The sequence below is a fragment of the Herpailurus yagouaroundi genome, unplaced genomic scaffold (assembly GCF_014898765.1).
Source record: "Herpailurus yagouaroundi ecotype Mexico unplaced genomic scaffold, PumYag 191, whole genome shotgun sequence".
Taxonomy (NCBI): Eukaryota; Metazoa; Chordata; class Mammalia; order Carnivora; family Felidae; genus Herpailurus; species Herpailurus yagouaroundi.
The window spans coordinates 12,116,582-12,143,551 of NW_024412422.1; the positions used below are offsets into that span (position 1 = coordinate 12,116,582).

Here is a 26,970-nt window from a genome sequence, read left to right on the forward strand (position 1 = left end):
TACTGTGACTTACTAATTTTGTGACTGTAGGCCAGTTACCATGCTTCCTTCAGCCCCAGATATAATACTATGTGCCTCTTGGAGGACTTTCAATACAGGTAGGCATTATTCTTTTCTGTTCTTACCAAAGAACGCTGTTACCAAGGCACTCTTAACAGAATATCATCAAGCAGCCAGTTAATTTTAGAATCACCAGTTGTTTGAATTCAAAAAGACATTTAAAAAAAATTTTGGTTTGTATACAGGCCAAGCTTGTGCCACTGATAAGTCAAAAGAGGAAAAACTGAAGACAAATCATTTCATAATACTTCTACAGAGACAAGATAATACTTTCCAAGTATTTACAATGGCCCTACAACAAAACCACATAAATTCTAAGCAGTAATGCAATGAGAAGTCTTGACATGCACTTTCAATATTCTAAAGATGAAAAATATTAACAAAAAACACATGATACTTTAGCTTTAATTATACCTACCATGTCTGCAGAAGAATTCAATAACCACTTTACATTTATCAGATCTGGTGAATATTTTGCACTTCTCTACATTTCTTTCGAGGGAATTGAGGCATCTAAAGATGGGCAGAATTGACTGTAACACAAATACGTTGTAGAACATGGTTTGGTGTTTGGTTGTTTGACTAGTTTAAAAGAACTAACAAGAGTATGTATATTTACAAATGAATAGATTTGTTCCCCACGCCCTTTAAGCCATATACTAAATGCAAGGTAGATGTTACATCATATATAATAAATATTCCTGCAATACAAGAGAAAAACAGGGCCACTTATATTTACCTTCATTCCCAATTTGCAATTTAAGTTTGATGAAGTCGAATCATTATCGTTCATTTTCACTGAGGTTGACCATTGATAATGTTGAAAAAACACAGGAGAGAAGAGAACACATCCGTATGCTGACCGACAAGAATTCACAGATCTTAAAGCAAGCTGGAAAAATAATAGTTATTAAGGAAAAAAATCAACGTTCTTTAAAGGATTCATTCAAAAAATTCTATTATGTGTAACACTGCAATTAAATATAGGATGTTAACTGCATTCTATGGACTACATTTTACATATGAATTATTATAGATATTAAATAGGTTGCATTATCCACTATGCATTGAATTTGCATACCTACACACACAGGTACATGTCTATATTGAACACGTATAGGTATTAACTCTAATATCTTGCATGTTGAAAATGTAAAGTTGTAAACACCTTTTAACTTTAATGCTCAAAGTGGCAGAAAGCAACGTAAAAGGGGGTAAAAAGATTGCGGCAAAATGGCAATCTCTTGTCCTGTCTAAAGGGAGAAACCATCCATCAGCGCCAGCCAACTATTTCCGCTTGGGAATGCTGGCCCCAAACTGTCAGATATTAAGTTTTCAAGAGAAGCAGAAAGCTCCGATCTTTATGTGGACTCCCAATTTTTTAAGTTTAGAAAATCATTTCTTTTTTTTTTTTTTTTAAACACAGTGCAGTCCCACAAAACACTTCCGCAAGCAATATCTAGCTTCTCAACCACCAGTTTGCAATTTCTGGTTTAAATCTCTTGTGGTTCTCTGCATGCTTTTTAAGTTTAATATGCTCTAAATGTATTCAGATATGGAAAATAAAGATGAACAATGAAACGGATAATTACAATTTCTGGATTTCATAGTAAACATTCAATCTGGACTGGGATCTATAAACAACTTCTTTTGCCTTAATAGATGGTCTATTGGTCACTTTTCTTACTTACACCTTTTTCAGATGGGTCTAACCACACCTCGTCACTGACTCGTGATAGAGCTTGGATTGCTTTCCCAAATACTACGGAGCAAAAGAAAGGTATGGTTTACATTTTTTCTCTCAAACAATAACAGCAAATTGTAGGACTACTTCAGCATTCACAGGACTCAAGATAAATTCATAAAGAACAGTCTTTTATAGACTAATGTTACAAATTGCTTTAAATACAGAATAATACTCTTGACAAAATGCTAGACACATAGTAAGAGATCAATAAATTTACAGAATGAGTGTGCAAAATGATAAAATGCAGTAACATTCTCCCTTTCTGTACTGTAGCAAGCCAATTTCCATACTAATGTATTTTTAGACTTGGTTTACAACCCCCCACCCCTGCCCAAAAAAAGAACTGTGAAAATAGAGCATGGAGAGGTTGAAGGGATTCAATAACTTCACAGGTGGCAAGGTCGAAACAAATCACATGAAAGAAATTAGAGGCATTTAAGATGCATCTCTGAAATTTGAAGGTAGCACGCAAAATGCCAGATCTCAGATCTCACCAAACACACTCAGATGCCCTGTAACAGAGGCTAGGATGAATGACATATTGGTCTAATCTGGTATGACACAGTTCATATTCTTATGAATTATGAATAAGTACAAAATGTGACAAATGGATATGGAATACTATGCTGCAATAAAAATGGATGGCCACAGCAATCCATGAAACAGTAGAAAAAAGAAAAATTAATTCCAGAACATAAAATCAGGTTACAATATTAAGAATCAAGGGTGTGTGAATTGGGTGTGCCAGTGTCAAACTGAGATGGGACGACCAATGGTGGGGCGGGGGAGGGGAAAGAGGCATTTCTCCCTTTGACCACTTCACATTCAACACTTTTTCCTAGAGCTGCCTGTTGCAGACCCTTCATTCCTCCAATGACTAGGTTTTGAGCACCCACTATGTTTGGGGTACAACCCAAGGCAATGGGAGTAGAGCAGTGAACAGGACAGGAACGGTTCTGCCCTCACCATACATACAGTCCAGGAGAAAAAGCAAAAACAATCATACAAATTGCTTATCGAGAAGTGAGCTATATACTGCAAGAGAACTTCCTAGAACTCTGAGAACATGGAACAGCTGAGGGCCTGTGCTTCCCTTTCCTGTTCATTACTACTATTCCATATTTGTCCTCAACACAGAGCAAGCCAGCCACAACACAAGATGCCTTTCTAGGATCACTTCACACCTTACAAAATGTAGGAAACCACTGTTTTCCTAAATAGAAACTTTAGGAAGTTTCTGAAAAACCTTGTTTAAGTACTATTTGTAACATGTAATAGTTCCTATACATTCCCATCTATTATTGAGCTCTTTACATGCATCTCCATTTCATTCCTACAAGGCCTGTAACGAAAACGTTACTATTCTCATTTTACAGATGAAGAAACTGAGCACCACCCCCCCCCCCCCAAGGGGTTCGGGGGGGTGTTCCAGGTCACACGTCAAAAAATAGCATTTGGAATAAAAAACAGGTTGATGCTTTTCTCGTGGCACTAAAACACTTCAAGGGTCTAAACATTATTTTTTCTCCCAACTCCACCCAACACTGTCCTCATCAGCGCTCCCAATCTCTGTTCCAAAGTGCAACTTCATTTCATGCAAACCCAAGAAAATAAATACTATGCATAAATAAAAGCAGATGGGCGCTGTTTCTTCCCTCAGAAGCTACTAGAAGCTTGGGTGGGCGGCGGCTGTTTGTGGCCAGGCCTTGTGTCGCCAGTCATTGAGCCTAAGAGCAAAGGAGAAGACCCTGAGGCTGAACCTGAGGCTTTCTCTTTTCTTATTCTTTTACTTTTTTTTTTTTTAGGGGGGGGGGTTCCTTTTTCTACAAAGGTAGGCAAAAAAGGTCGCTCCACCTTTCACCTGACTGCCGCTCATCCCGCACTTCAGCATGGCCGCAGCCCTAACAAGCAGGGCCCCGAGGCGCGCCTCAGCTCGACGGCCCCAGGTGCCCGGATGTCGGCCGCACCCTCCGAAGCTTCGAGATCTTACTCCTCCCGCCACCCTCCCTTTCCCAAAGGGCAGCTAAGTTTGACGTCGCGGAAGGGCCTGTACGGGCCTCCGTAGGCCGTCTCCCGTCGACCTCCTCTGTCATTGGTTGAGAGCGAGGTGGGCGGGTCGCCCCTGAGCCCGAGGAAGAAGGCGGCGGCGGCGGCGGTGGTGACTGAGCGCAGCCCTGTGACAGGATGGTGAGGAGTGCAGATGTGGCGGCCGAGGCCTAGCTCTCGGCCGCGGTGCTGCATCGTTGGGAGACGTTGGGAGTCTCTGAGCGAGGGCATGGGCGATCTCGGGGGCGTGGCGGGCGCAGCCCAGGTCCGGGCCTGGAGAAGGCCCAGGGGGAGGGCAGGGGAGGATCAGGGGCAGCCACCGCTGGGTGCGGCCGGCTCGCACCCCCGCCCCAGGGACCAGAGGACGTCCGAGGGCGAAAGGGCCCCCCTCAGCGACTCGTCCTGTCACGAGACCCGCGCGCCCGAGCCGGGAAAGACCTTTGGGCCTGGTCCTCTAGCTCCTGAGAAAGGGGCATGGTCCCCTCCGTTTCCAGACGTTTCCCTACTCCTTTTCCTTAAAAGGCACCTCCCGCTGGTGAGGGTATACCAGTTGCCTGCTGCTTGCGTGGAAAGCTGGCTTCTCGGATGCAAAATGGGAACTAACGAGCAGAATCCCCTATCCATTTTAGTTTGCCGTCCGAGGAAAGGGAATACAAACTATCCCCTTAGCCCCTGCAATTTAGTGCAGCTGCCATTGAAAATTGGTAGTGAGTCCTCAAAGGACTGGATGTGGCTCTTAGAATGGCTGGAACTGTTGTTTCCTTAATGGTTTATGAGCTCCTTGAAATTGGAAACATTTGTGAATGTGTACATTTTTTCCGGGTAAGGAGCCAGTGTGCGTGCCGGGGCGAGGGGTAGTTTTGTGGAGCTTCACCTCGTCAGACTCATCAGACTGCCCTGCCCGCTTCAAGGCCAAACCCCACCCGCTGGCCTCCAGTAGGTGTCCGCCCCTACGACCTTCTTATATAAAAACTCGGGAGCTGCTACTGGAGAGGACTCCGAGCTACGATCAGATTTTCAAAGGTGTCCTTCACTCCCTGAAAAGTTAACCTGTTCAGAAGGAGCTCTGATTATCTTGGTGTTTGTGTTGGTGAGGGTAACTGTAAAGGGACTTCTATTTCTGATGGGCATCCATTGCACGTTTTAAGATTCCCACGATTGTGTGACAAGCATAGCCTTGGAGGTGGTTGTAGACGTGACAGCCGAAGATTTATGGTCTGTGCGTCTTTGTATACGTGAAAGGTTTTTAACCCTGTTGATTTTTGCTTCTAAGCAGACTCCAGTTTGGAGTGATCGGTTTACAATAATTTTGAGGCAGTTATTCCTGAGAGAAGATGACATATGATTCCATACTCATGTTCCTGAAGGGTTTTTTGAGAAATGAACACTTTAAAAAAAATTTTTTTTTTCTTTTTAACGTTTATTTATTTTTGAGACAGAGAGAGAGCATGAACAGGGGAGGGTCAGAGAGAGGGAGACACAGAATCTGAAGCAGGCTCCAGGCTCTGAGCTGTCAGCACAGAGTCCAACACGGGGCTCGAACCCACAGACTGTGAGATCATGACCTGAGCCGAAGTCAGACGCTCAACCGACTGAGCCACCCAGGCGCCCCGAGAAATGAACACTTTTTAAGGGGAGTTACACTGGAACATTACTTGTCACGTGAGATAGAACTGGGCAAAATTTAGCATTAGCGGACTCTTTTTGATGATTAAAAACTTTTTATTTGGCAAAGTAGACTAGAAATATTCAACACCTGGTATACAGGGTCTGTGGGCAGCAAATTCAGGTGTGGAGAAGGTCCAGTTGTAGCTGGAGGAATGTGTTTGGTTTTGTATCATCTTTCATCGGTGGCTTCATCACTTGATAATGTATTCATAGTGCTGTGTTAGATCTTCTATACAAAATAATGATCTAGCTGCAGCATAAATTTTCCAACTACTAGAATTTTGAGCATAAGAGAATTAAAATCAGTATACTTGAGGAATTAGTCCTTACGCATCCAGAAAATGTTAGCTTTCATTTACATTGTTACTGGTGAATTTTCCAAATTGTTTCACAAAATTTGAAACAGAACAGGAAACAAAAGAGATTGGAATCATGGTAGAGAAGAGTAGGAGAAGTAGAAAAAATCGACAAGGCAAATTTCTTTTACAGTGCGTTTGTGTGTGTGTGTCCGTGTGTGTGTCATGTTTAAAAATACAGCAAATGGTTCTTTTGGTATTGTTTTGAGCAAAGCCAATTTTTAACATTTTCTTTCATAACACTCAGAAATCATTAACAAGTGTTTGCATATTCATTTGATATGAGTTTTTGTTGCTCTGTTTTTGGTTTGTTTCTTTTCGTTGCTTTCTTTTAACATTGGTCATGTTTCACCCTTTTTTTTCATTCCCCTGTCTGCAATCAACTTCTTCATTCCACTAAGGCTGGGCACAGAGTAAGTTTCTTCTCTTAGCTCCTACTAACAATGGTGGTCGGGTGGCTGATTACTGGGATTTCACCCTTTTACAATCTATCAAATAGGAAATAACCAAATTCCTATGCTTTGATTGGGTTGGTTCTTTATTTAAATTTAACAAAGCTGCCATTTCTAGGATCTTTTGCTGTCTCAAAGGACTACAAACTTTGCCTAACCTGAACTGTCAAAAGTGTGGAATTTGGGCAAGGACGTTCCTCAGAGTATGACATTTGTTATGTGACACTATCTCCCCTATAACTTAGTCACCTATATGAAATGAGAGTCTTACTAAGAATCTTTACTGGTTTGAGATAATTTTTGTTTGGTCATTCATATAGTTATATCTTTAGACTACTAATATCTTTAGACTTAGGCATAATCCGTAATACGTGATAGAATTTAGGTCATCAGTCATTACAAAGTATCGTGTCTTACTAGCACATTCAGATTCAACAGCTGATTATCAGTCCCAAAGATTTTGAACCTGTTATATATAGACGTATTCCCTTTTATGAGTAGTTGGAGGGTTGTTTTTTTTTTTTAATATAGACATCTATTTTCTACCTTTTTCTCAAATGCCAGCTTCCCACATTAACTATGTACTTCAATCCATATCTGAAGGGATCCCCCTCTAAAGATGAAGATTGTTCTGTCTCCAGGTACTTTTGCATTGATTACCAGTGAGGGTGGAAACTTCATAGTGGTCTTTAGTTTTACAGTAAGATGTTTTATCCACTAAGATCTGGATTGAAACAATTAAGTCATTGAACAAATAACCAGCTGAAACCACGCTTTAAAAAGAAGAAACTTATTTAACAATTTCTTTTAAAGTATGCTAATTGTGTAACCTCGTGTTACCTCAGTTACTCTGTGTCCTGATAACAGCTCCTTTCCTTTGTAATCATGTTGATATTTGTTGCAAGATGAATCAAGTTTGTTTTAGTAATTTAGTTTGACACATTTTCATTTTTGATTAATTTCAGTTTACAAAGTCTATGGTGGCAAAACTATTTTCTGATTGTATCGTATTTATTTAATGTTTTCTTTGTTAATATTAAGGAATAGTCATGCCTTCCTTAAAAGCAGTTAAAGGGCATGTACATTTATGGACGGAATGTCTGTGTGGGAAAACATCCTGTTACAGAATGAGGGTGCTTATACTAATCAACATAAGAAATTGATTATTGTCCTTTGGGGGGCAGATATTACTTCAAAATGACCTTTTGACAATATTCCATTAAATGACTGAATCAAATAATGTTTATATTCAAATCTTGAATTTTCAAAATTAAAATTTTACAGGATTGAGGGTTTTTTTTACTCTTTTATACTTAAGTGCAAAATTTATTTTTGTCATCTGAGACTATGTTGCAACTCTAAAACCACCTCCTGCTAAATTCATGACTTATTTAGTTGATCTCTTTTTTGTTTGTTTTGTTTTAATCTCTAATGCACATGAAAGACTGTGAAAATGTTATTTTAAATTTGGGAACCAAACTGAGGGTACATAGGCAATTTAATCTAGACAGTAGAAATATGACAGGATTTTTAATAAGGAAAGAAGATAACAGAGATCATAATTCAAAAGCACGTGTTTGTCCTATCGAAACTCTTTGAAGCATAGGCTGTTTTTATTCCTATATACTGTAGAACTAATTGTTTTAAGTAAAATATTATAATTTTTGGCTACTGCTCCTCCATATAGTTTAGTAAACAGTCTAGTAAACATAAATTACAGAATTAAGTTTTTTCTCTATCACTACATTTTTAGCAATTCTCTTTATTAATGTTCCTGGAACATTGAAATCAGTATATTAGGTTTTACATTATAGCTGGAGAACTAGGAATTACCGTATCACACCTCAAAAATGCCAAATCCCATAGGACCCAGTAGTGTATTTTTCATTTTGCAATTTTTTAAGTGTCATTTATAGGTCTCTAAATGAATTGCTTTAGAAAGCCCAATTTTATTCTTGGTAAATTGAATGATGACCTGTATTGTGAATGCACACCTATTTATGACCAAAATAAGGTTGATTAGAACAGAGTAGGTTACCATATATGTGTTTGTTTAAATGGTCATGTTAAGAACTGTATGGATAACTTCTGCTCTTATATGGGTTCTGGAATCTCTGCTTAATTTAATTTAAAAGGGGAGTTAAGAGAGAACATCTTGTTTTGACATCATGTTTGACATGACACCTTGTCTCACCTTGACACTTTAAAGTTGGTGTTGGTATTAGGAGACCTGCACATCCCACACCGGTGCAACAGTTTGCCGGCTAAATTCAAAAAACTGCTGGTGCCAGGAAAGATTCAGCACATTCTCTGTACTGGAAACCTTTGCACCAAAGAGAGTTATGACTATCTCAAGACTCTGGCCGGTGATGTTCATATTGTGAGAGGAGACTTCGATGAGGTGATGTATTTCTCTTTCCATTCACAACTATTTCTTTTTCTTAATTCTTACATATATAAGCTTTATTCTTTACACCTTAGTTTTTCAACTGTGAAGGTCTTTTGTTGTTGTTAACATCCCAAATGCAATTTTTTAAGCTTATTTATTTATTTTGAGCAAGGCGGGGGGTGGGGGGGGGAGTGGCAGGGAGAGAATCCCAAGGAGGCTCCACACTCTGAACTGAGCCTGACGTTGGGTTCGATCCCATTACCGTAAGTAAGATCATGACCTGAGCGGAAATCAAGTCGTTGGATGCTCAACAACTAAGCCATGCAGGTGCCCCCCAAATACCAATTTCCTACACATACTTGTTTCTTACTCTTTGCAAATCACTGGTAGATTACTCAATAAGCATATTAAATACTTGTTCTGACTAAATTGATATGGACTAAAAGTGATTGTGTTGCTATTTTTTGTAGTGATATCATTTAGTTTATAAAGTTTTTTTTTAATTTTTTTAATGTTTATTATTTTTGAGAGAGAGTGCGAGCAGAGGAGGGGCAGAGAGAGAGAGAAGCAGGCTCCAGGCTCCTAGCTGTCAACACAGAACCCGATGAGGAGCTCGAACTCACAAACTGTGAGATCATGAAGTCAGATGCTTAACTGACTGAGACACCCAGGAGCCCTATAAAGTTTTTATTACTTCTCACCACCACCTCTACTACCCTGTTCCAAGCCACCATATCACTCTTAAATTCCAGCTTTCTCATTCTACCCTTCCTTCCTCCACAATTTGTTCTCTAAGTAGCAACCAGTGTGATCCTTTTTAGGCGAAGTAACATCACATCACCACTCTGCTGAAAACCCTGCTGTGGCTCCCTAACTCCAGGGTTGACAATAAAGGGGCATGGGGAAGTTTTGAGGACTTGATAGAACTGCTCTGGGTTTGATTGTGGTAGAGCTTACATGACTATATTTGTCAAAAACCCTTGAATTGTACACTAAAAAGGGTAAATTTACTGTATGTGAATTATACCTCAATAAACCTGACTTTAAGGAAAAAAGTTAGAAGTTCTGGGATTCCAGCTTTGCCCATTAGTTAATAATGAGATTTTAGGCAAATTACATCCTCTTAGTTTCCTCTCACATAAATGATTGGAATAGATGATTTTTAAGGCCCATACTCATACTAACACTGTATGATTTAGCATGGTAAATCTGATACTAGTGTAAAAAATTGCCTTTTATTTCTGGGAATATAAGCTTTTTCATAAATTAACTTAATTGGTACTGTTTAATGGGATTCCTTTATATCAAACTGAGTAAGTATAGTGTCTTTTTCTTTTTTTAGTGGATACAAAAAAAAAAAAAAAGAGTTCAGGGATACCTGGGTGGTTCAGTCAGTTTAGCATCTGACTGTTGGGTTTCAGCTCAGGTCATGATCTTGTTGTTCATGAGTTTGAGCCCTGCATCAGGCTCTGCACTGACAGTGAGGAGCCTGTTTGGGATTCTCTCTGTCTCCCTCCGTCCCTCCTTTGCACACGTTCTCTCCCCCCTCTCTCAAAATAAATAACTTTAAAAAATAAAATAAATTAAAAAAAGATTTCGGGTAACTTTCCACCTGAGAGCAAAAGACAGGGAGATGAGAAGGCAGGCACAGACTTCTTGTCAATAATTAGAATATAGGTTTGGTTTGTTAAAAACATATTTGGGTTTCTGCTTGTGTTATGCTGAAGAGTTTCAGTAGCAAGAATTAAAATTTTTTGCTTCTGATTGCTAAATTCACAGACCGTGGAGCCATACTACCAGGGTTTAGATCTTGGCTCAACCACTTATTACTAAGGTGTGACCTTAAGCAAGTTATTTTAACCTCTCTGTGCCTCAGTTTCCTCATCCATAAAATGGGGGTCATAACAGAAGCTACCTTTTAGGATTGTTTGTAAGTATTAAATAGGTTGATATTTATAAAGCCCTTGGGGTAGTGCCTGCTTCATACTAAGTACTGAATAAGTGCTAACTATCATTATTATTTGAAACCATCTATATAATTATTAAAGCCTGGGATATAATTTGAACACACCTAGCTTATAGGTCGTATGCCTAGAATTCTTAGGTAGAGGAAACTCACAGATTTGGGGGAGTAATTATTCTCCACAGCATGCCCCAAAGAACCTATATTCTACAAAAAAAAAAAAAACAAAAAAAAACCCACAAGAAAGGGATTGCATGATAAATTCCAGTTTACCTGGAGTAAGTTATGTTTTGAGCATAGTTGTAGCCTTAGAGACTGAGAAATAATCAAGTATTTAACAAATGGGGGGTGCCTGGGTGGCTCAGTCGGTTAAGCATCTAACTTTGGCTCAGGTTATGATCTCATAGCTCATGAGTTTGAGCCCTGCATAGGGCTCTGTGCTGACAGCTCAGAGTCTGGAGCCTGCTTCGGATTCTGTGTCTCCCTCTCTGTCCCTCCCCTGGTTGTGCTCTCTCTCTCAGAAATAAACATTTAAAAATATATATTTAATAGGGGTGCCTGGGTGGCTCAGTTGGTTGGGTGTCTGACTTTGGCTCAGGTCATGATCTAGTGGTCCGTGAGTTCAAGTCCCGTATTGGGCTCTGTGCTGACAGCTCAGAGCCTGGAGCCTGCTTTGGACTCTGTGTCTCCCTTTCTCTCTGACTGTCCCCTTCTCACACTCTCTTTCTCTCTCAAAAATAAACATTAAAAAAATTTTTTAAAATATGTATATATTTAATGTATTGGTTGTGGAGCACTGTATCAAAACATCCATATGGGATTGAATGTTTAAGCAGGTTGTTTTTTAAACATAAGTATCTCTGAAATATATATATGTTTTCATGTCTGTTTCTTATCTTAGAATCTGAATTATCCAGAACAGAAAGTTGTGACTGTTGGGCAGTTCAAAATTGGTTTGATCCATGGGCATCAAGTTATTCCTTGGGGAGACATGGCCAGCTTAGCCCTGTTGCAGAGGCAGTTTGATGTGGACATTCTTATCTCGGGACACACACACAAATTTGAAGCATTTGAGCATGAAAATAAATTTTACATTAATCCAGGTTCTGCCACTGGAGCATATAATGCCTTGGAAACGTGAGTAGGAATTTGGGGATTTTTTAAAGTTAATAATTGCATGTGTCGTGTTTCATAAAGGAGAAATGCAGCCATTTCAGTGATAGCCTTTTTGGCATTTTTCTTTGGGTGATTATTCTTTTTAATATGTAACAACTCGAATTCTCCTTGAATCCAAATTGTCATTGTAAATTGAAATTTTTAGTGCGGTGCTTTTTAGTACAAAACACTGACATTATTTATATTTTCTTTCAGAAACATTATTCCTTCATTTGTGTTGATGGATATCCAGGCTTCTACAGTTGTCACTTATGTGTATCAGCTAATTGGAGATGATGTGAAAGTAGAACGAATTGAATACAAAAAATCTTAAAAGCCAGGCCTATCTTGCTGGGTTTTTTTTTCATTCCCTGTTCAAATCAAGTAATTAAACATTTATGAGCCACAGAATTGTATCACTTTTATAATATTTTGCAGTAAAATATAATATCTTCTGTTAATACAGTGTTCCAAGCTTCTTATAAACTGTTAAGAATATATTCCGTTCCCATATATGATTTATATGAAAAAATGTCCACCACCCAGTAAATGGTCACGTGTTAAGAAAAATTTATCCTTGTAAATATCTTCAAAGTTGATATTTGGAACTTTATTACAAAAGTAGTGCATGAGGAAAAAGAATCTAGACTTTCTTGTATACATTTTTCTCTTCACTAATAAACAATTAACCTTTCATTTATACTTTCTTGGTAAACTTGTTTTAATTTTTTTAAATCATAAAAGGGGTAACTGGCTGGTCAAGCATCCAACTCTTAATTTTGGCTTGGGTCATGGTCTCACAGTTTGTGAGATCTGTGCTGACAAGGCAGAGCCTGTTTGGGATTCCTGCCCACCCACCCACCCCCACCTCTCCCCTGCACCTGTGTGTGTGCGCTCTCGCTCTCTCTCTCAAAATAAATAAACTTTAAAAAAAAGAAATAAAATAGGCTCCTGGGTGGCTCAGTCGGTTAAGCACCCAACTTTGGCTCAGATCATGATCTTGTGGTTCATGGGTTTGAGCCCCGCATTGGGCTCTCTGCTGTCCGTGTGGAACCCACTTCAGTTCCTCAGTCTCTCTCTTTCTGCCCCTTCCCCGCTCTCTCTCTCTCAAAAATAAATACACATTTTTTTTAAAGTTAAAAATTCTTGGGGCGCCTTGGGTGGCTCAGTCAGTTGAGCGTCTAACTTCAGCTCAGGTCATGATCTCACAGTCCATGGGTTCGAGCCCCACATCGGGCTCTGTGCTGACAGCTCAGAGCCTGGAGCCTGCTTTGGATTCTGTGTCTCCCTCTCTCTCTGCCCCTCCCCTGCTCATGCTCTGTCTCTCTCGGTCAAAAATAAATAAAACATTAAAAAATAATAAAGTTAAAAATTATTTAAATAAAAAATAAAAGGAAATTAAATGCACCTAGGCATTAAAGTGATGAGGTAGATGGAGTGACCTTTCAGGGTGCTCTCATTTCTTACAACATTCTGGGTCATAATGTTGGGCTCAGATTTGATTTTCCAAAGAATATACTATATTGACATTAAATCAGCAATAATTCCTCAAACTGTTGCTTTAAATTGCCCTATTCCTATTTTTCAAGTTTTAACTGTGTGTTTATGTGTATGTGTGTATACGTATTTTTTTAAACAGTAATGTTTAGAAATTCCGGAAGCACACTAGAGTGAATACATAATGTAAAGAATCCTCTGATTAGTACAGTTACTCCCAACTCTAGCTTGAGAGGCCAAGTGTTTGTGTGGCAATTTTCATAAAATAGGGCAAATTGATATTTTTAAGTTGTTTTCAAGCAGCAAATATTTATTAAGCACCTACTTTACAAATCAGGGTGCTATGTCTATCAAGTGCTGTTCTGTATCAGGATATTTCAGGGCTTTCCTTAGCCCAGTCAAGAAAATAATTTGTAGGGAATTCCAATGTTGCTGTTTTAGGACTTACTGTAAGCAGAAAAATAATTATACAATTTACCTCTCAGGGTTAAAGAAAAATAATTCAATTTTAAGCCACAAGAAAATTTTTAATTGTATCTAGCTAGAAATACAAGCAAATATTACACATAAATTTTATTACACAAGTATCAATTAGCACATGGAACTACATCAAACCAATTACACTGTTGTAAAAGTTTCTGAACAAACTAAAATTACTTAATGACTTACTGGTGAATAACAATACTATCCTAAATGTAGAGAGAGGACACAATTCACAATCCCAACCCCCCACCTTTGGCACCTCACTGACTCACAAGACAAGATTGTCAAGTTAACATCACATGTTCTTGTTCTTCAATTGACATTGATTGCATATACTTATTTAGTAAATCTTCTTCCTTTTTTTCTTCATTCATGTATGATTCAGAATCATTTGTAGAAACTGAAAGGAAAATAAGTTTATAATATCTGTTTTGGAAATAAAGTTGTATTTCATCCTGAATATTGAGATCTGTACATAAGAACAACCTTCAAAATGGCCTACCTTAGTAATAACGTTTCGCAGAAATAAATGGCCTGCAATTTTCAAAACTTAATCACTTCTCCCTTCCCCCAAATGTCTTAACTTTGTAAAGTAAGAGTCGTAGTAAGTACTGTATTCAGGCCAACTTATAGCAAATTCTCTGTTACTGAGTCTTGTTTTCTCTTTGCTTTCAAAATCTCTTGGTTATGCGAAAGTTACGGCTTCAGCAGTCTCATCTCAGTAAGCCTGAAGTCCTTGCCCATCTCCCTTCCATTGGTGACCACAGACACTTTCCCCCTATCTGCACTGCAGTTCATCCAGCTATTCTTTCTGGACCCAGACTTACTTTTTCCCCTGCCATTTCCCTCATTTCTCAGACAGGTATACTATGGTATTTAAGCAGAGCTGAGCAGCACTGTCATACAGCAAGGAGCCAGGAGTTCAGAAGGCCTAACTTCCCCACTTCCTTCCTACCCACTTCTCTACTCATTGTGTAGCAACTAAGAAATTGTTTAACTTCCACTTAGTCCTCTCCACGTTATCAATTCTGAGGAATACTTCTGAGCATTCTGTCTTTCTTCCTCTTTTGCCTTTTTCATTTTGTGGTATTCTGTACTTGTGATAGAAGGATCCTTTATGCTGATTCTTACCAAGTCTAGATTTTTCTGAGTTGCCCCATAAAATTGTGATAATACCACTTGGTTGGCTTGCTTCCACTGGGTTGTTGAATATTAAACAAAATGATATAGGTGATACAGCCCTTTGTAAACTATGATGCTATATAAAATATGTTGTCTGTCCAAAAATGACACTATCTCATAAAAATGCTATGGCTTAAACTCATGTTTGTGGCTGTGAGTTCTCAGAAATTCATTCTCTGTTAAGTCTCCGACTGTGATATTATGAATACCTTTGTTTAGAATTAGAAGTGCCTTGAATTTTACTCCCCTCAGCAGCATGTCCATTTAGATAAACGCAGAAACTATATTTCATATTTATTTTACTTGGAGAATTAAAAGCAAATAATATTCTATATTTTTAATGTCTTCTGTAATAGAAATGAAACTATATTGGGTTAATATTTTTTAAGCACGGGGCACCTGGGTGGCTAAGTCTGTTGAGCATCTGATTTTGGCTCAGGTCATGATCTCTGGTTCATGAGTTAAAGTCCTGCATCTGGCTCTCTGCTGTTGGTGCAGTCTGCTTCAGATCCTCTGTCCCTGTCTGTCTCTGCCCCTCCCCTGCTCACACTCTCCCTCTCAAAAATAAACATTTAAAAAATGTATTTTTTAACATAAGATCTTTAAAAATGCTATTTTAAAATTCCGTGTTTAAAAAAGGGGGGGGCACCTGGGTGGCTCAGTCAATTAAGCGTCCGACTTTGGCTCAGGTCATGATCTCGCGGTCTGTGAGTTTGAGCCCTGTGTCAGGCTCTGTGCTGACAGCTCAGAGCCTGGAGCCTGCTCCAAGTTCTGTCTCCCTCTCTCTGCTCCTCCTCCACTCATGCTCTCTTTCTCTCTCAAAAATAAACATTAAAAAAAAAATCCACATTTACCTGATTGCATGAACAGTCTGCCTGGTTTTCTAAAAATCTTCAGTGACTTACATCTTGTTTTGGATGCATATCCAGTTTTTAAACTGTAAGAAAGAGAAGTATCTTAATTGGAGCCAGTGAAATGAACAACTGTCTAATGCATGTAGAAGACCATACAAATTCTTTTTATTAAGCTGCCAGTATCACCAAAAAGACTCTTTCAATCTCTGAATTCTCCTGTGACTTATTAACCCTGAAATGCAAAGCTCACTATTGTAGTACAGGTTGAATAATCAGGCTTATTTTCTTTTTTCTTTCCTTTTTTGTTTATAGTAGTCCCCTGTGCAGAAGCAACCATATGCTCCTTTTGGAAGTGTTTGTATTATTTTAAATTTGAGTGGGAATTACTAAAAAGGGCAGTCTTCCATATTTCTAGCTGATCAAGAAATTTTTACAATTCCACAAAAGATGTTCTACAAGCAGTGGCATATTCCAGTCAGATCAGTAAAGAGACCATAAGATAACATTCTTTTGTGCTTTTTGTCTAACCTACTCTGAATGTAGCAAAATGAACATATTAGGAAACAAGCTTTCATCTCATTTAGCTACCCTTCAGATAAAATTGGGATATATTTTCCTCCTTTTAAACAATAAGAAACAGACCCTTCTTTGTTTCTCACTGGTCGCCAGAGTGAATGTTGCAGGATCATTTCAGGTGCAGGTGCAGCTGCGATGTTAGAAGGCCCCAAGTCCACTCTCTCCAACTGGTGTCGCCATGTGGTGCAGGGGTAATGCTGCTTTTGTGAGTGACGAGAACTGAGGCGGCTTCTGTGATGAGTGAAGATACCTGTCATACAGACCAGCTCTGTTAGAAGGCCCTCTTGTTTCTTGCCAGAACTAGTGAGAAACGAATGAGGTGCACCTGCCTGGCTTTTGTGAGTTGCGCTGGATCACATGCATATACTGCTTCTTCATTAATATCCGCAGGTAGTTTGCATTATAGATCTTAGCAATGCTGCACAGATAACGCTTCTGGCCTAAGGTGAGGTCTGGCTGCTAAAATACAAACAAGGTTTATAGGCATTGTAGAACAGAGGTTGCCAAGATTCTTTATCTGAAAGGCTGAATGTTCAGGACAGCTGAACCATCTGTATTTTTATTTATTCCAATTCAACTATCCTAATTTGTCCAAAAAGAGAAAGAAAGAAAAGAAAGAAATGGCCATTTAAACAGTACAAGTGACCCTGCCTCCTGTTTGCACTCAAGTGATTCAAATGCCCAATGAAGTTTGAGAACCAGTGATCTAGAAGAATAAGGAGAGTTGGGGCACCTGGGTGGCTCATTCGGTTAAGTGTCCTACTTCGGCTCAGGTTGATCTCAGTGTCTGTGAGCTCAAGCCCCGCTGTCAGTTCAGAGCCTGGAGCTTCCCTCTTGATTCTGTGTCTCCCTCCCTCTCTGCCCCTCCCCCACTCATGCTCTGTCTCTATCAAAACATGAATAAACGTTTAAAAAGGAAAAAAAAAAAGGAGAGTAGAGATTCGCTGTTCTGTCAGTGAGACTTAGTTCCTGTGTGCCTCTCAGTGAATGTGGGCATCTTCCAAATATTTTTGAGGTATCATGTGGTTATCTCAACTACTCAACTACTCTACTTAGTCTTAACTAAAGAAATAGTCTTTTCTAGCACCAGAAGAATAACTGTGTTGAACAAACTGGGGAATAGTCTATCGGTCTTTGATGAAAGTAATTTTGACTTAAGATTTTCACTTGCTGATTTTAGAAGGTAACACTCACTTAAAATGCAAGGCTACACTGTGTCTGTATGTGTGTATACACACACGGGATTTACTGAACTGAACAGGTAATAAATTCAGTGAAAACTCAAAATGCTGGTCAAAAAAATCTGACCAATTTGCACAGATCTTTTGTAACCTTAATTTGCTTTCCTCTAACAGGGACACATCTGGCAGATATGACCTTTAATAGGTAATAGAGGTTCAACAGTTATAAAATGCTTATTGCCATTTTCTTTATTAGCTTGCCTCTAATTTTGCAGTCCTTCAGTGAAATCTAGGAGTTTGGGTTTCCATCTCTGGAATGTAACTTTCCTCAGGGCCATTAAGCTTTCTGAGTGAAGGTACATTAGATGTCAAGTATCATGAAGCCCTAAATGAACTCTTATGATGAGAAATCTATAATGATAAAATCCTTGCATACATTCCTGAGTTTACTCCACAGATATTTATGGAGTCCTAGACAATATGCTGGGTGTACCTGGTCTTCTCAAGTGCCTTACCCTCTAAGCAGCAGATCTCCAATAAAAAGTTCAGCTCTGAATACAAAGAATTTGGCATTTAAATAAAGCATTGGTATTTAGTTAGCATACCTTTAGAAAAGATGCATCTGTCATTGATTTAGGGATGTTAATTGCTTGAATTTGAGGAGTTTTCCATAACTCTTGCAGCTTGGCTATGTGTGTGTTGGGTCCATCTTTGATTCTGTCTGTGGGCAGGACATTATTAGGTGAATTTCATGAGCAAAGATGTACTCAATAAATTAATTATTAATATCTATATATTTACACATGTCCCTGACTACCCTGCAGTAGGAATACGAGTCACTCTGTTAAAGTTCAAGAGGCTGTATGATATGCCATTTGGTTTTAGAGCATACAAAAGTCTAAGATATTTACAAATATTCTCTCTCTCTCTCTCTCTCTCTCTCTCTCTCTCTATATATATATATATATAATTATATATAGACTACATTATTTTGAACTCAGGTGAGATGCAAACTATGTTGTTTAGTTTATCGTATGTCAAACTATACTAGACAAGAATATGCATGCAAGACGTGCACTTTAAAGATTTACAATATTTTATCATTCATTTGATTTTAGTATGTTAGTATTAAACTGAAGATAGAAGATAGAATAACACAAATTTTATACCTTTAATGAGGCAGTGTTAAAACACAAAGGGCTTTGCAGAAATTTACTAAAACTTATTTTTACATAATTTCTGTTATTTTATGTTTTTAATACCGATGTGGGTAGACTAATAGTCTTTTAATACAAAATGCAATTTGAGACATATCTAGGAGAATGAAACTAGTTTTCAGTTTCAGACATATTGAGATCAGTAACTTAATCTAGGGTAAAAACTTCATTAACAGTTTGGGGGAAAACAGTATCTGGTGAAATTTAACCAGGAAATAACTTTTTGAAACACTCGCTAAGTCCCCACACACTCTCCCGCTCCAGGCAACCAGTAATGTGCTTTCTATCACTACAGTTGGTATCACTATAGAGTAGTTTGCATTTTCTTGAGTTTGATATAAATGTAAACATACAACATATATTCTGTTTGTGTCTGGCTTCTTTCACTCAGCATAATTATACTGAAATCCATCTGTGTGATGTGTAACAATAGTTCATTCCTTTTTATTCTTGATATATATCTATCCACCTGTTGGTGACATTTGGGTTGTTTCCAGTTTTAGGCTATTACAAATAAAGCTGGCAGAACAGATTTTTAAGTTAAAAGTTTATATTCAGTAAGTTGAATTAAATAAGCACACTTTTGTTTCAATATTGACAACAAAGTCCATTACAATTTTACACATTAAATTTTAGTTATTTATTTCTTCAAGATTTTGACAGGGATGCCTGGGTGACTCAGTTGGTCAAGCATCCGACTTCAGCTCAGGTTATGATCTCAGAGTTCATGGATTCAAGCCCGGTGTCGGGCTCTGTGCTGATAGCCAACAGCCTGGAGCCCAGAGCTGGCTTTGGATTCTGCGTCTCCCTCTCACTCTGCCCCTCCCCTGCTTGCACTCTGTCTCCCTCTCTCAAAAATAAATAAACATCTAAAAAATTTAAAAAAAGAAAAAGATTTTGACAAATTGGAGAGTTAATGCAGATAAGTAAGTTATATTTGCATACTAAAGGACTAACTAGTTTGCCAACAAAGAAACAATTATCTGGAAATTATGTCATTATGACCCTTAAAATATAATTTGGAATCTATAGTAATAAAAGCTTATTTTTTTTAAAATCCTTTTTCGAGTGATAAATGTGGGCTAATTATCTAAGACTATATCTTTTGTGTCCCTGCTATTCATTATTTCTGAGATGCGTATTATAGCCTGGACTAACATTTAACTTGTCAAAAGCTTGGTAGCATTTCTTCACAGAAAATTAAACATTTAAAGATAACAGTTAAACTCAGTGACAAACACCCAATTGAAAAATGAGCATAGGACTTGAATAGACTGGATGTCTCCAAATAAGACACACAAAAGGCCAATAAGCACAAGAAAAGATGCTCACTATTAGGGAAACACAAAGTAACAATGAAGTATCATTTCATATCCATAAGGGTAATTATCACCAAAAAAAAAAAATATATATGAAGGTGTCTGGGTGGCTCAGTTGGTTAAGTGTCTAACTCTTGACTTTAACTCAGGTCATGATCTCATGGTTCGTGAGTTTGAGCCCTGCATCGGGCTCTCTGCTAACAGCACAGAGCTAACCTGGGATTCTGTCTCCCTTTCTCTCTACCCCTCCTCTGCTTGCTCTCTGTCTCTTTCTCTCAAAATAAATAAAAACAAACTTGAAAAAAATGAAAACAGGAGCGCCTGGGTGAGTCAGTTAAGCGGTTCTGGTCATGATCTCACAGTTCGTGAGTTTGAGCCCAAGTTGGGCTCTGAGCTGACAGCTCGGAGCCTGGGGCCTGATTCCGATTCTGTGCCTCCCTCTCTGCCCTTGTCCGCTTGAGCTCTGTCCCTCTTTCTCTCTTAAAAATAAACATTAAAAAATTTTTTTTAAATGAAAACAAGTGCTAGCTAGCATGTGGAGAAATTGGAACCCTGTGCATTGCTGGTGAGCATGTAAAATGGTGCAGCGGCTGTGGAAACAGTGTGGTGGTTCCTCAAAAAATTAAATATAAAATTGCCATATGATCCAGCAATTTCATTTTAAAGCAACCACTTTATTTATATGTACATATGCATTTTTATGTATATACACATTGATATATGTCTGTGTTTTTCTGAGGTAACTGTAAGGACTATAAAATTGCCAAGGAAAAATAAAGTGAATCTAAGTTTATACATCATAGAATTGAAATTGCTCCCCTCACCGCAACCAGAAATTAGTGAGAGGCCTTTGGGGTTCTGTGTTACTCTCTTAATTCCAGCAGTTTTATCCTTTATTTCAAGTGAGAGGGAAAATAGCAGCAATGAGAAATATTTTACATCCTTTGAAGTTATTCTAGTCAGAACTTTTCCCTTCAATTTGTGTATAAACCCCAGGCCATACCTGGGACATTTCAAACATCAGTCATAAACACAATTCTTTTCAGATTCATTGCTATTTTGAAGTACTCTTTTTAAAATGCTTGATGTGGGGGGCGCCTGGGTGGCTCAGTCGGTTAAGCATCCTAAGCATCCACTTCAGCTCCAGTCATGGACCTCAAGGTTCTTGAGTTTGAGCCCTGCATCAGGCTCTCTGCTGTGAGCACAAAACCCACTTCAGATCCTCTGTACCCCTCTCTCTGCCCCTCCCCCATGTGCATGCGCACTCCTTCTGTCAAAATAAACAATTTTTAAAAACAATTTTTAAAAAAATAAATACTTGATATTAGATATCTTAACAAGAGAAAAAAACTGGATTGTTCTTTTTAATGTTTATTTATATCTGAAGGAGAGATATACAGAGCATGAGGGGCAGAGGGAGAGGGAGACACAGACTCCGAAGCAGGCTCCAGGCTCTGAGCTGTCAGCACAGAGCCCAACGGGGGGCTCGAACCCACGAACCATGAGATCATGACCTAAGCCGAAGTCGGATGCCCAACCGACTGAGCCACCCAGGCACCCCCCAAAATTTTAAGTTCAGGATGCCAATAAAGTCTATTTTTAAAACTCCATTGTGTTTGTAGTTATAGCAAAATTAGCATCTCTAAACCATGTTATTTATAGGTATTATCTGTTGTATATGCTCTACTCACCAATACCTTTGGAATTCTGATAATAAGAAAGTCCAGGTGATCTGTTGGGGAAAAAAAGATTTAAATAATATGCAATAATTGACAGCTTTATAAACATTAAAGAAAGCACATATTTTAGGGACACCTGGGTGGCTGAGTCTGTTGAGAACTCATTCTTAATTTAGGCTCAGGTGATGGTCTCCTCGTTGGTGGGTTTGAGCTCCCAGCCCGCTTGGAATCTTCTGTCTCCAGTCTCCCTGTCTGCCCCTCCCCTACTCGCGCACAGGCACACTTTGCCTCAAAAATAAATAAATAAACGTATTTCTAAAAAGTATTTTAAATGAAAAAAGGGCAGTATCGAGTATGCTTTTTACTTTTCATCAGACAGAACATCTTGTAAATGTTCTCCTCTAATCCTGGTTATATCCTAATGGCTCCAGGCTTTTTCAAAGTGAGTTATCTGAGGTTTTTACTAGAAAGGATTTACTTTAAGCCAGATTTGGTCTTACTTTTATAGCCTTTTTAATCTAATTCCTACTTTGAGCTCAATAAAGTAGTTTGGGCTTCTGTGTTATCCGTGGCATTTTCTTGCTCTCTTTATTTTTAATCAAGTAACTTGCTGTGGAGAAGACTATCCTGTTCTTTACTGTATGTAATTAAGGTGTACTGGAACTGATAAATTGGTCTGGAATATTTCTATTTTTGTACAAGTTCTTTTTTCTTTTTTCAAATTAAGACAAAACTCCCTTCCTTGTCTCTTCCTTCAGTTTATTCAGTGACCAAGTGTTCATTTATCTCCTGATACATTTAGGATCCCACACTTTGTCAAGCACTGTAATGAACGGAAAAGAAAGACAAGACCACATCTTTAAAAGTCTTCAGTACATTATGGTCATTTTGTTTTATACGTCCAGGAGCCATGACTGTGTGCTGAATTGGAGAGAAACACCCGGCAGCTCTCACTTTTAGATAATAACTGATGGAAGGGATGAGGAGGTACCGAAGACTAATTGTCTTCAGCATCCAGTAAATAATAGTAAAAACAAAACAAAACAAAAAAAAATGAAAAAACAAAAAACAAACAAAAAAACCCACCCTGCTTAAAATAAAATGGATTTATGAAGAAAAACTTATGTGGGAAGAAAATATCAAGATCAAGGTGCCTCTAATATCCCTAATTATCTGTCTCATTGGCATTATGAATCCCTCGGACACGAAGGTGGCTAATGTCGCACATACGGCACTGATTTATTGACTTGGAAGTCCTCCGTTGAACCTCCCTTTCTGCTCTATCGCCCACCCCCTCTTTTTGTAGAGATTCTGTGACCAGACGGCATATTTTCCAGCAGGTTTCGCAGCGCCCCCTCGGGGCAGAAAAATGCACCCAGGCAATTGTCGCAATCACCGCGTTTAGTCATTGCACCAACACTCAACCTTATCTCACAAGCCCTTCCCCTAAACTGTGAGTCGGCTTCCATTTGTTCCACCCCGGCCTCAACAAAGGTTCCCCCTCCTCTCGCTTCAGTGCACTGGGGACCAGTCTATTGGAGCAGTCAACTCCCACCCCCTCCTCCACTAGGGATCACGACCCAGGGTCGGTCGCCGTCCTCCCTAACCCGTCAGGGCCCCTCAGCCTCACCCGCCGCCGCCACCCTCGGTTGTGGCCACTGCGGGAGGCTCTGCAGAAGAGCTGCATTCTGTCCAGTCGGACACCGGACCCTGGCCCGGCATCTCCTCCCGGGTGCCCGGACCTCGAGCGGCGTGCGGAAGCGGCTTTCCCCTCTCCCCTCCCCCGTCAGCACGCGTGCGTCAGGCCGGGCGATATCGCGGGTGAAGAGGAGGACGCGGTATTCTAGCCCCCTCCGATGCGCTCCGGACACTGCCCGAATAGCTTCGGGAGAGCGGGGAGGGCAGATGCGCGACGCAGGAGTTAAATTGGGGGAGGGGCAGGAGTTCTTTAGTTGATTGCGCGCTTGCACGTTTGCATCTTTTTTGTGGAAGGGATCAGTCACGAGAAGGAAATATACATGTCCCCTAAAACAGGAGATGCCTTGCACCTTAGTATTCCAGACCCTTTACAAATTTGAAAATCTTGAGAGTCACCATATAGGCCAAACCTCGGTACACAAACCAAGGACCAAAGCCCCAGACTCAGGGATGCTGAGTGTGGTCCGTTAACCGTTATCACCAAGGCAACCAAGCGTCTCGAGCCTACCAACCGCCTATTTCCGTCAACTACTTCTGCGCACACGCGAACCGCCCTCCCGCCCTCCCCGAAGTTTCCTGAGAACGCGTTTCACACGAAATGTGACCTGCGGGATGCTCCGTAGTCAGGGATGTAGCAGAGCGGAAGGTACAGAAGGACTTTGGATTGCGATTGGTTCGCAAGTCGTGTTCCCGGAATTCAGTCAGCGCCGCGCGAAGGCTGAAGGGAGCGGGGCGGTGGGACTTGTGTCGAGCCGCCAGCAGCACCCGGGACTTGGAGTGCCGGTATGCCTCGGTATGCGCAGTTGGTCATGGGCCCGGCAGGCAGCGGGAAGGTGAGCATTTGGCCGGAGAAGAAGAGAAAAGTCCGAGCTCGTGGGAGGCAGGGAGGTTCTGGTCCTGACGGCGGGACCGGCGCATGCGTTTTCTGGGGACCCTGGGCAGCTCGCCTCTGCAGTCTGTGCTTCAGGGCTCTTTTTGTTGTGGTTTTGAAAGTGGAGTAACTAACGATGGTTGCTAGTGTTTATAATGTGCCTGTACCCCAGATACTGCGTTTAAAACACTGTGCGAGAAGTCCTATTCTCATTTCACAGAAAACGAGACACAGAAAGGTTAAGTTCTTTGCCCAGGATCACACAGCTAGTAAGTAAGTGACGGCTGGAATTTGAATCGCTTTGTGTAACTCCAGAATCCGGCCCTCTCGCGCTCATAGAAGGTTCAAGTGTGGTCTCATTAGTCACTGTTTCTTAGAGGTTGAGACGTGGACTTCTGGTATTTGAGGCGCTTTTAGGAGGTACATGGACCTAACATTAGTGAATATTGAATCATGTATTGAGAAAGTTACTCCCTTTTCAATTCTCTTTCAGTTTGCATTGAGGTGAAATTGGCAGTTTGGTGCTTGTATATGTAACACTTCTTTAATCCCCAGGTCTCTTCAGAGGTCGGATCTTAGACTCCGAGCTTTTGACAGACATTTGAATTTAGCTAGAACATATAGACCTTTAAAGGTACCTTTTAAGGTACCTTTAATTTTACGGTTAATTTAATTTTACGGTTACCTTCATGTTATGATAAATATACCTGGCTTCCTGTTTACAATAGAGATTATTTTTTTCTTGTAAGCAAGTATTAGCAGAGTGATATGAGGGTCATTCAGATATTGCAGAAATGGTGAAGATACTGGTCAAATAACAGGAGTGTGAAAAGCTCTGGAGTCTGGAAGTCTTGTCTGGCTTCAATCTTGAAGACACTGTTCTAAGGCTTGACCTCTTCTGGGTGCAGGAGATCTACATGTGACTGTAATATAGCCCTTGCCTACCCAGTGCCTGTAGTCTATTTGGGAAGACTGATAGGTGTGTTGTTAATTAAAATATAGTGTGATGCATGGAGAGGGCCTCCTGTTAGGCAGAGAGAATGGTATGTGAAAAGTCACTGAGGAGAAAGGGTAATAGAAGTTATCTTCTATATTCCAGATCAATTTTCTTTTCTTTTTCTTGTTTTTAACTTTTTTAACGTGTATTCATTTTTGAGAGAGACAAAGAGAGACAGAACATGAGCACGGGAGGAGCAGAGAGCAAGGGAGACACAGAATCCGAAGTAGGCTCCAGGCTCCGAGCTGTCAGCACAGAGCCTGATGTGGGGCTTGAACTCACAAACCGTGAGACGGTGACCTGAGCTGAAGTCGGACGCTTAACTGACTGAGCCACCCAGGTGCCCCCAGATGAATTTTCTAACTGTGTTAGACAAGTACCTTTCTCTAAATTTTTGATGCCTGCTATCCAAAGTACTCACTGAGCATGTTCTTTTTGCCAGGCACTGTTCTGGGCCCCGGGGGTTGTATAGTGAATAAAACACACATACACAAACATACACACATTTCTGCCCTTGTAGAGTTTATATCTGAACATATTAAGTCAGCCAATTAGAAACAATTATCAAGCATTTATTATGTATCAGGTGCCATGCTAGTTTCTGGGCTTGTAAACTGAATAAGACACATCCTTGCCCTTTTTTTTTCTTTCTTTCTTTTCTTTTTTCTCTTCTTTTTTTCAATTTTAGAGAGCGCACAAGTGGGAGAGAGGGACAGAGAGAGAGGGGGGAAATATCTGAGAGAGAGAGAGAGAGAGAGAGAAAATCTCAAGCAGGGTCCACACTGGGCATGGAGCCTGACACAGGGCTCAATCCCACAACCCTGGGATCACCACCTGAGCTGAAATCAAGAGTCATATACTCGACCGAGTCACCCAGGCGCCCCAACACATACCTGCCCTTAAATAGAGTAGGAAAGACAGACAAGTAGCCTAGAGATTTTAACATAGTGTGTTAAGGATTACATGAGGGATAAAGAATTCTCTAAACCAAAAGTTGCAAACTGATAGCCTATCTCTAGGCTATTTATTGACCTCAGTGTGCTCTCATCTTGAAATATTCTTCCCCTGGCTGGCAAGCACATTCACATCCCTTGGCTCAAACATTCCCCCCTCAGGGACATCATCCCTGACCACCCTACCTAAATCTTTGTTTGGACTGTAATCATCCTGGTAAGGATATTGTGTGTTACATAGACATTGTGTGTGCTGCATGGTATGATCAGAAATCTTCTTCTTAAATTCCACTTTTTGCATGTTAGAGCAGCAGGGAGCCTTAGTGATCGTACAGGCCATCCCAGTTAAGAGATTAGAAAACCGAGCAGGGGGACACCTGGCTGGTTCATTCCGCACAGCATGCATCTCTTGATCTCAGGGTTATAAATTCAAGCCCCATGTTGGGTGTAGAGATTACTTAAAATCTTAAGGGGCGCCTGGGTGGCTTAGTCGGTTAAGCGTCTAACTCTTGTTCTTCGCTCGGGTTATGATCTCGCAGTTCATGAATTCGAGCCCTGCATATGGCTCTGTGCTAATGGTGTGGAGCCTGCTTGGGATTCTGTTTCTCCTCTCTGCCCCTCCCCCCC

The 26,970-nt window shown here is 40.0% G+C and overlaps 4 protein-coding genes across 13 annotated transcripts in view; 2 read left to right on the top strand and 2 right to left on the bottom strand.

Annotated features, from left to right (window-relative positions):
- Window positions 1–3,802, bottom strand: part of RAD9B (RAD9 checkpoint clamp component B) — a 29,841-nt gene extending 26,039 nt beyond the window's left edge. The window contains exons 1-4 of one of the 4 annotated variants that reach the window (XM_040443908.1): window positions 3,662–3,802; window positions 1,752–1,822; window positions 800–952; window positions 479–593 (exon numbers count right to left, since the gene is read on the bottom strand). In XM_040443908.1, the coding sequence (XP_040299842.1) occupies window positions 479–593; window positions 800–952; window positions 1,752–1,822; window positions 3,662–3,698 (376 nt within the window). In that variant the 5' untranslated portion in view covers window positions 3,699–3,802. Of the gene's footprint in view, window positions 1–478; window positions 594–799; window positions 953–1,652; window positions 1,823–3,661 lie in introns of those variants that run through there. The other 3 variants (XM_040443909.1, XM_040443910.1, XM_040443911.1) reach the window with 3 other exon arrangements.
- Window positions 3,803–3,872: 70 nt separating this feature from the next.
- On the top strand, window positions 3,873–12,538 carry VPS29 (VPS29 retromer complex component). Of its 2 annotated transcripts, XM_040443913.1 has the most exons (5): window positions 3,888–3,994; window positions 6,279–6,290; window positions 8,539–8,730; window positions 11,583–11,818; window positions 12,053–12,538. In XM_040443913.1, exons 1-5 carry the CDS (start codon window positions 3,992–3,994, stop codon window positions 12,168–12,170), a joined length of 561 nt encoding a protein of 186 aa, XP_040299847.1. In that variant the 5' UTR covers window positions 3,888–3,991; the 3' UTR covers window positions 12,171–12,538. The 2 variants fall into 2 exon arrangements, with proteins under 2 accessions (XP_040299848.1, XP_040299847.1); XM_040443914.1 differs by lacking the exon at window positions 6,279–6,290 and having other exon boundaries at window positions 3,873–3,994.
- A 1,296-nt stretch (window positions 12,539–13,834) lies between these two features.
- FAM216A (family with sequence similarity 216 member A) lies at window positions 13,835–24,082 on the bottom strand. 3 transcript variants are annotated; one of them, XM_040443921.1, is made up of 7 exons: window positions 23,455–24,082; window positions 21,837–21,877; window positions 18,215–18,330; window positions 16,758–16,884; window positions 16,495–16,678; window positions 15,853–15,935; window positions 13,835–14,216 (listed from the first exon to the last, which is right to left on the bottom strand). In XM_040443921.1, exons 1-7 carry the CDS (start codon window positions 23,544–23,546, stop codon window positions 14,101–14,103), a joined length of 759 nt encoding a protein of 252 aa, XP_040299855.1. In that variant the 5' UTR covers window positions 23,547–24,082; the 3' UTR covers window positions 13,835–14,100. The 3 variants fall into 3 exon arrangements, with proteins under 3 accessions (XP_040299855.1, XP_040299856.1, XP_040299854.1); XM_040443922.1 differs by having other exon boundaries at window positions 16,758–16,887; window positions 21,843–21,877; window positions 23,455–24,081; XM_040443920.1 differs by having other exon boundaries at window positions 16,758–16,887; window positions 23,455–24,079.
- Window positions 24,083–24,202: 120 nt separating this feature from the next.
- The window catches only part of GPN3 (GPN-loop GTPase 3), a 13,186-nt gene continuing 10,418 nt past the window's right edge, over window positions 24,203–26,970 (top strand). Inside the window, exon 1 of one of the 4 annotated variants that reach the window (XM_040443919.1) lies at window positions 24,203–24,355. In XM_040443919.1, coding sequence (XP_040299853.1) covers window positions 24,308–24,355 — 48 coding nt within the window. In that variant the 5' untranslated portion in view covers window positions 24,203–24,307. Of the gene's footprint in view, window positions 24,356–24,505; window positions 24,833–26,970 lie in introns of those variants that run through there. The other 3 variants (XM_040443915.1, XM_040443918.1, XM_040443916.1) reach the window with 3 other exon arrangements.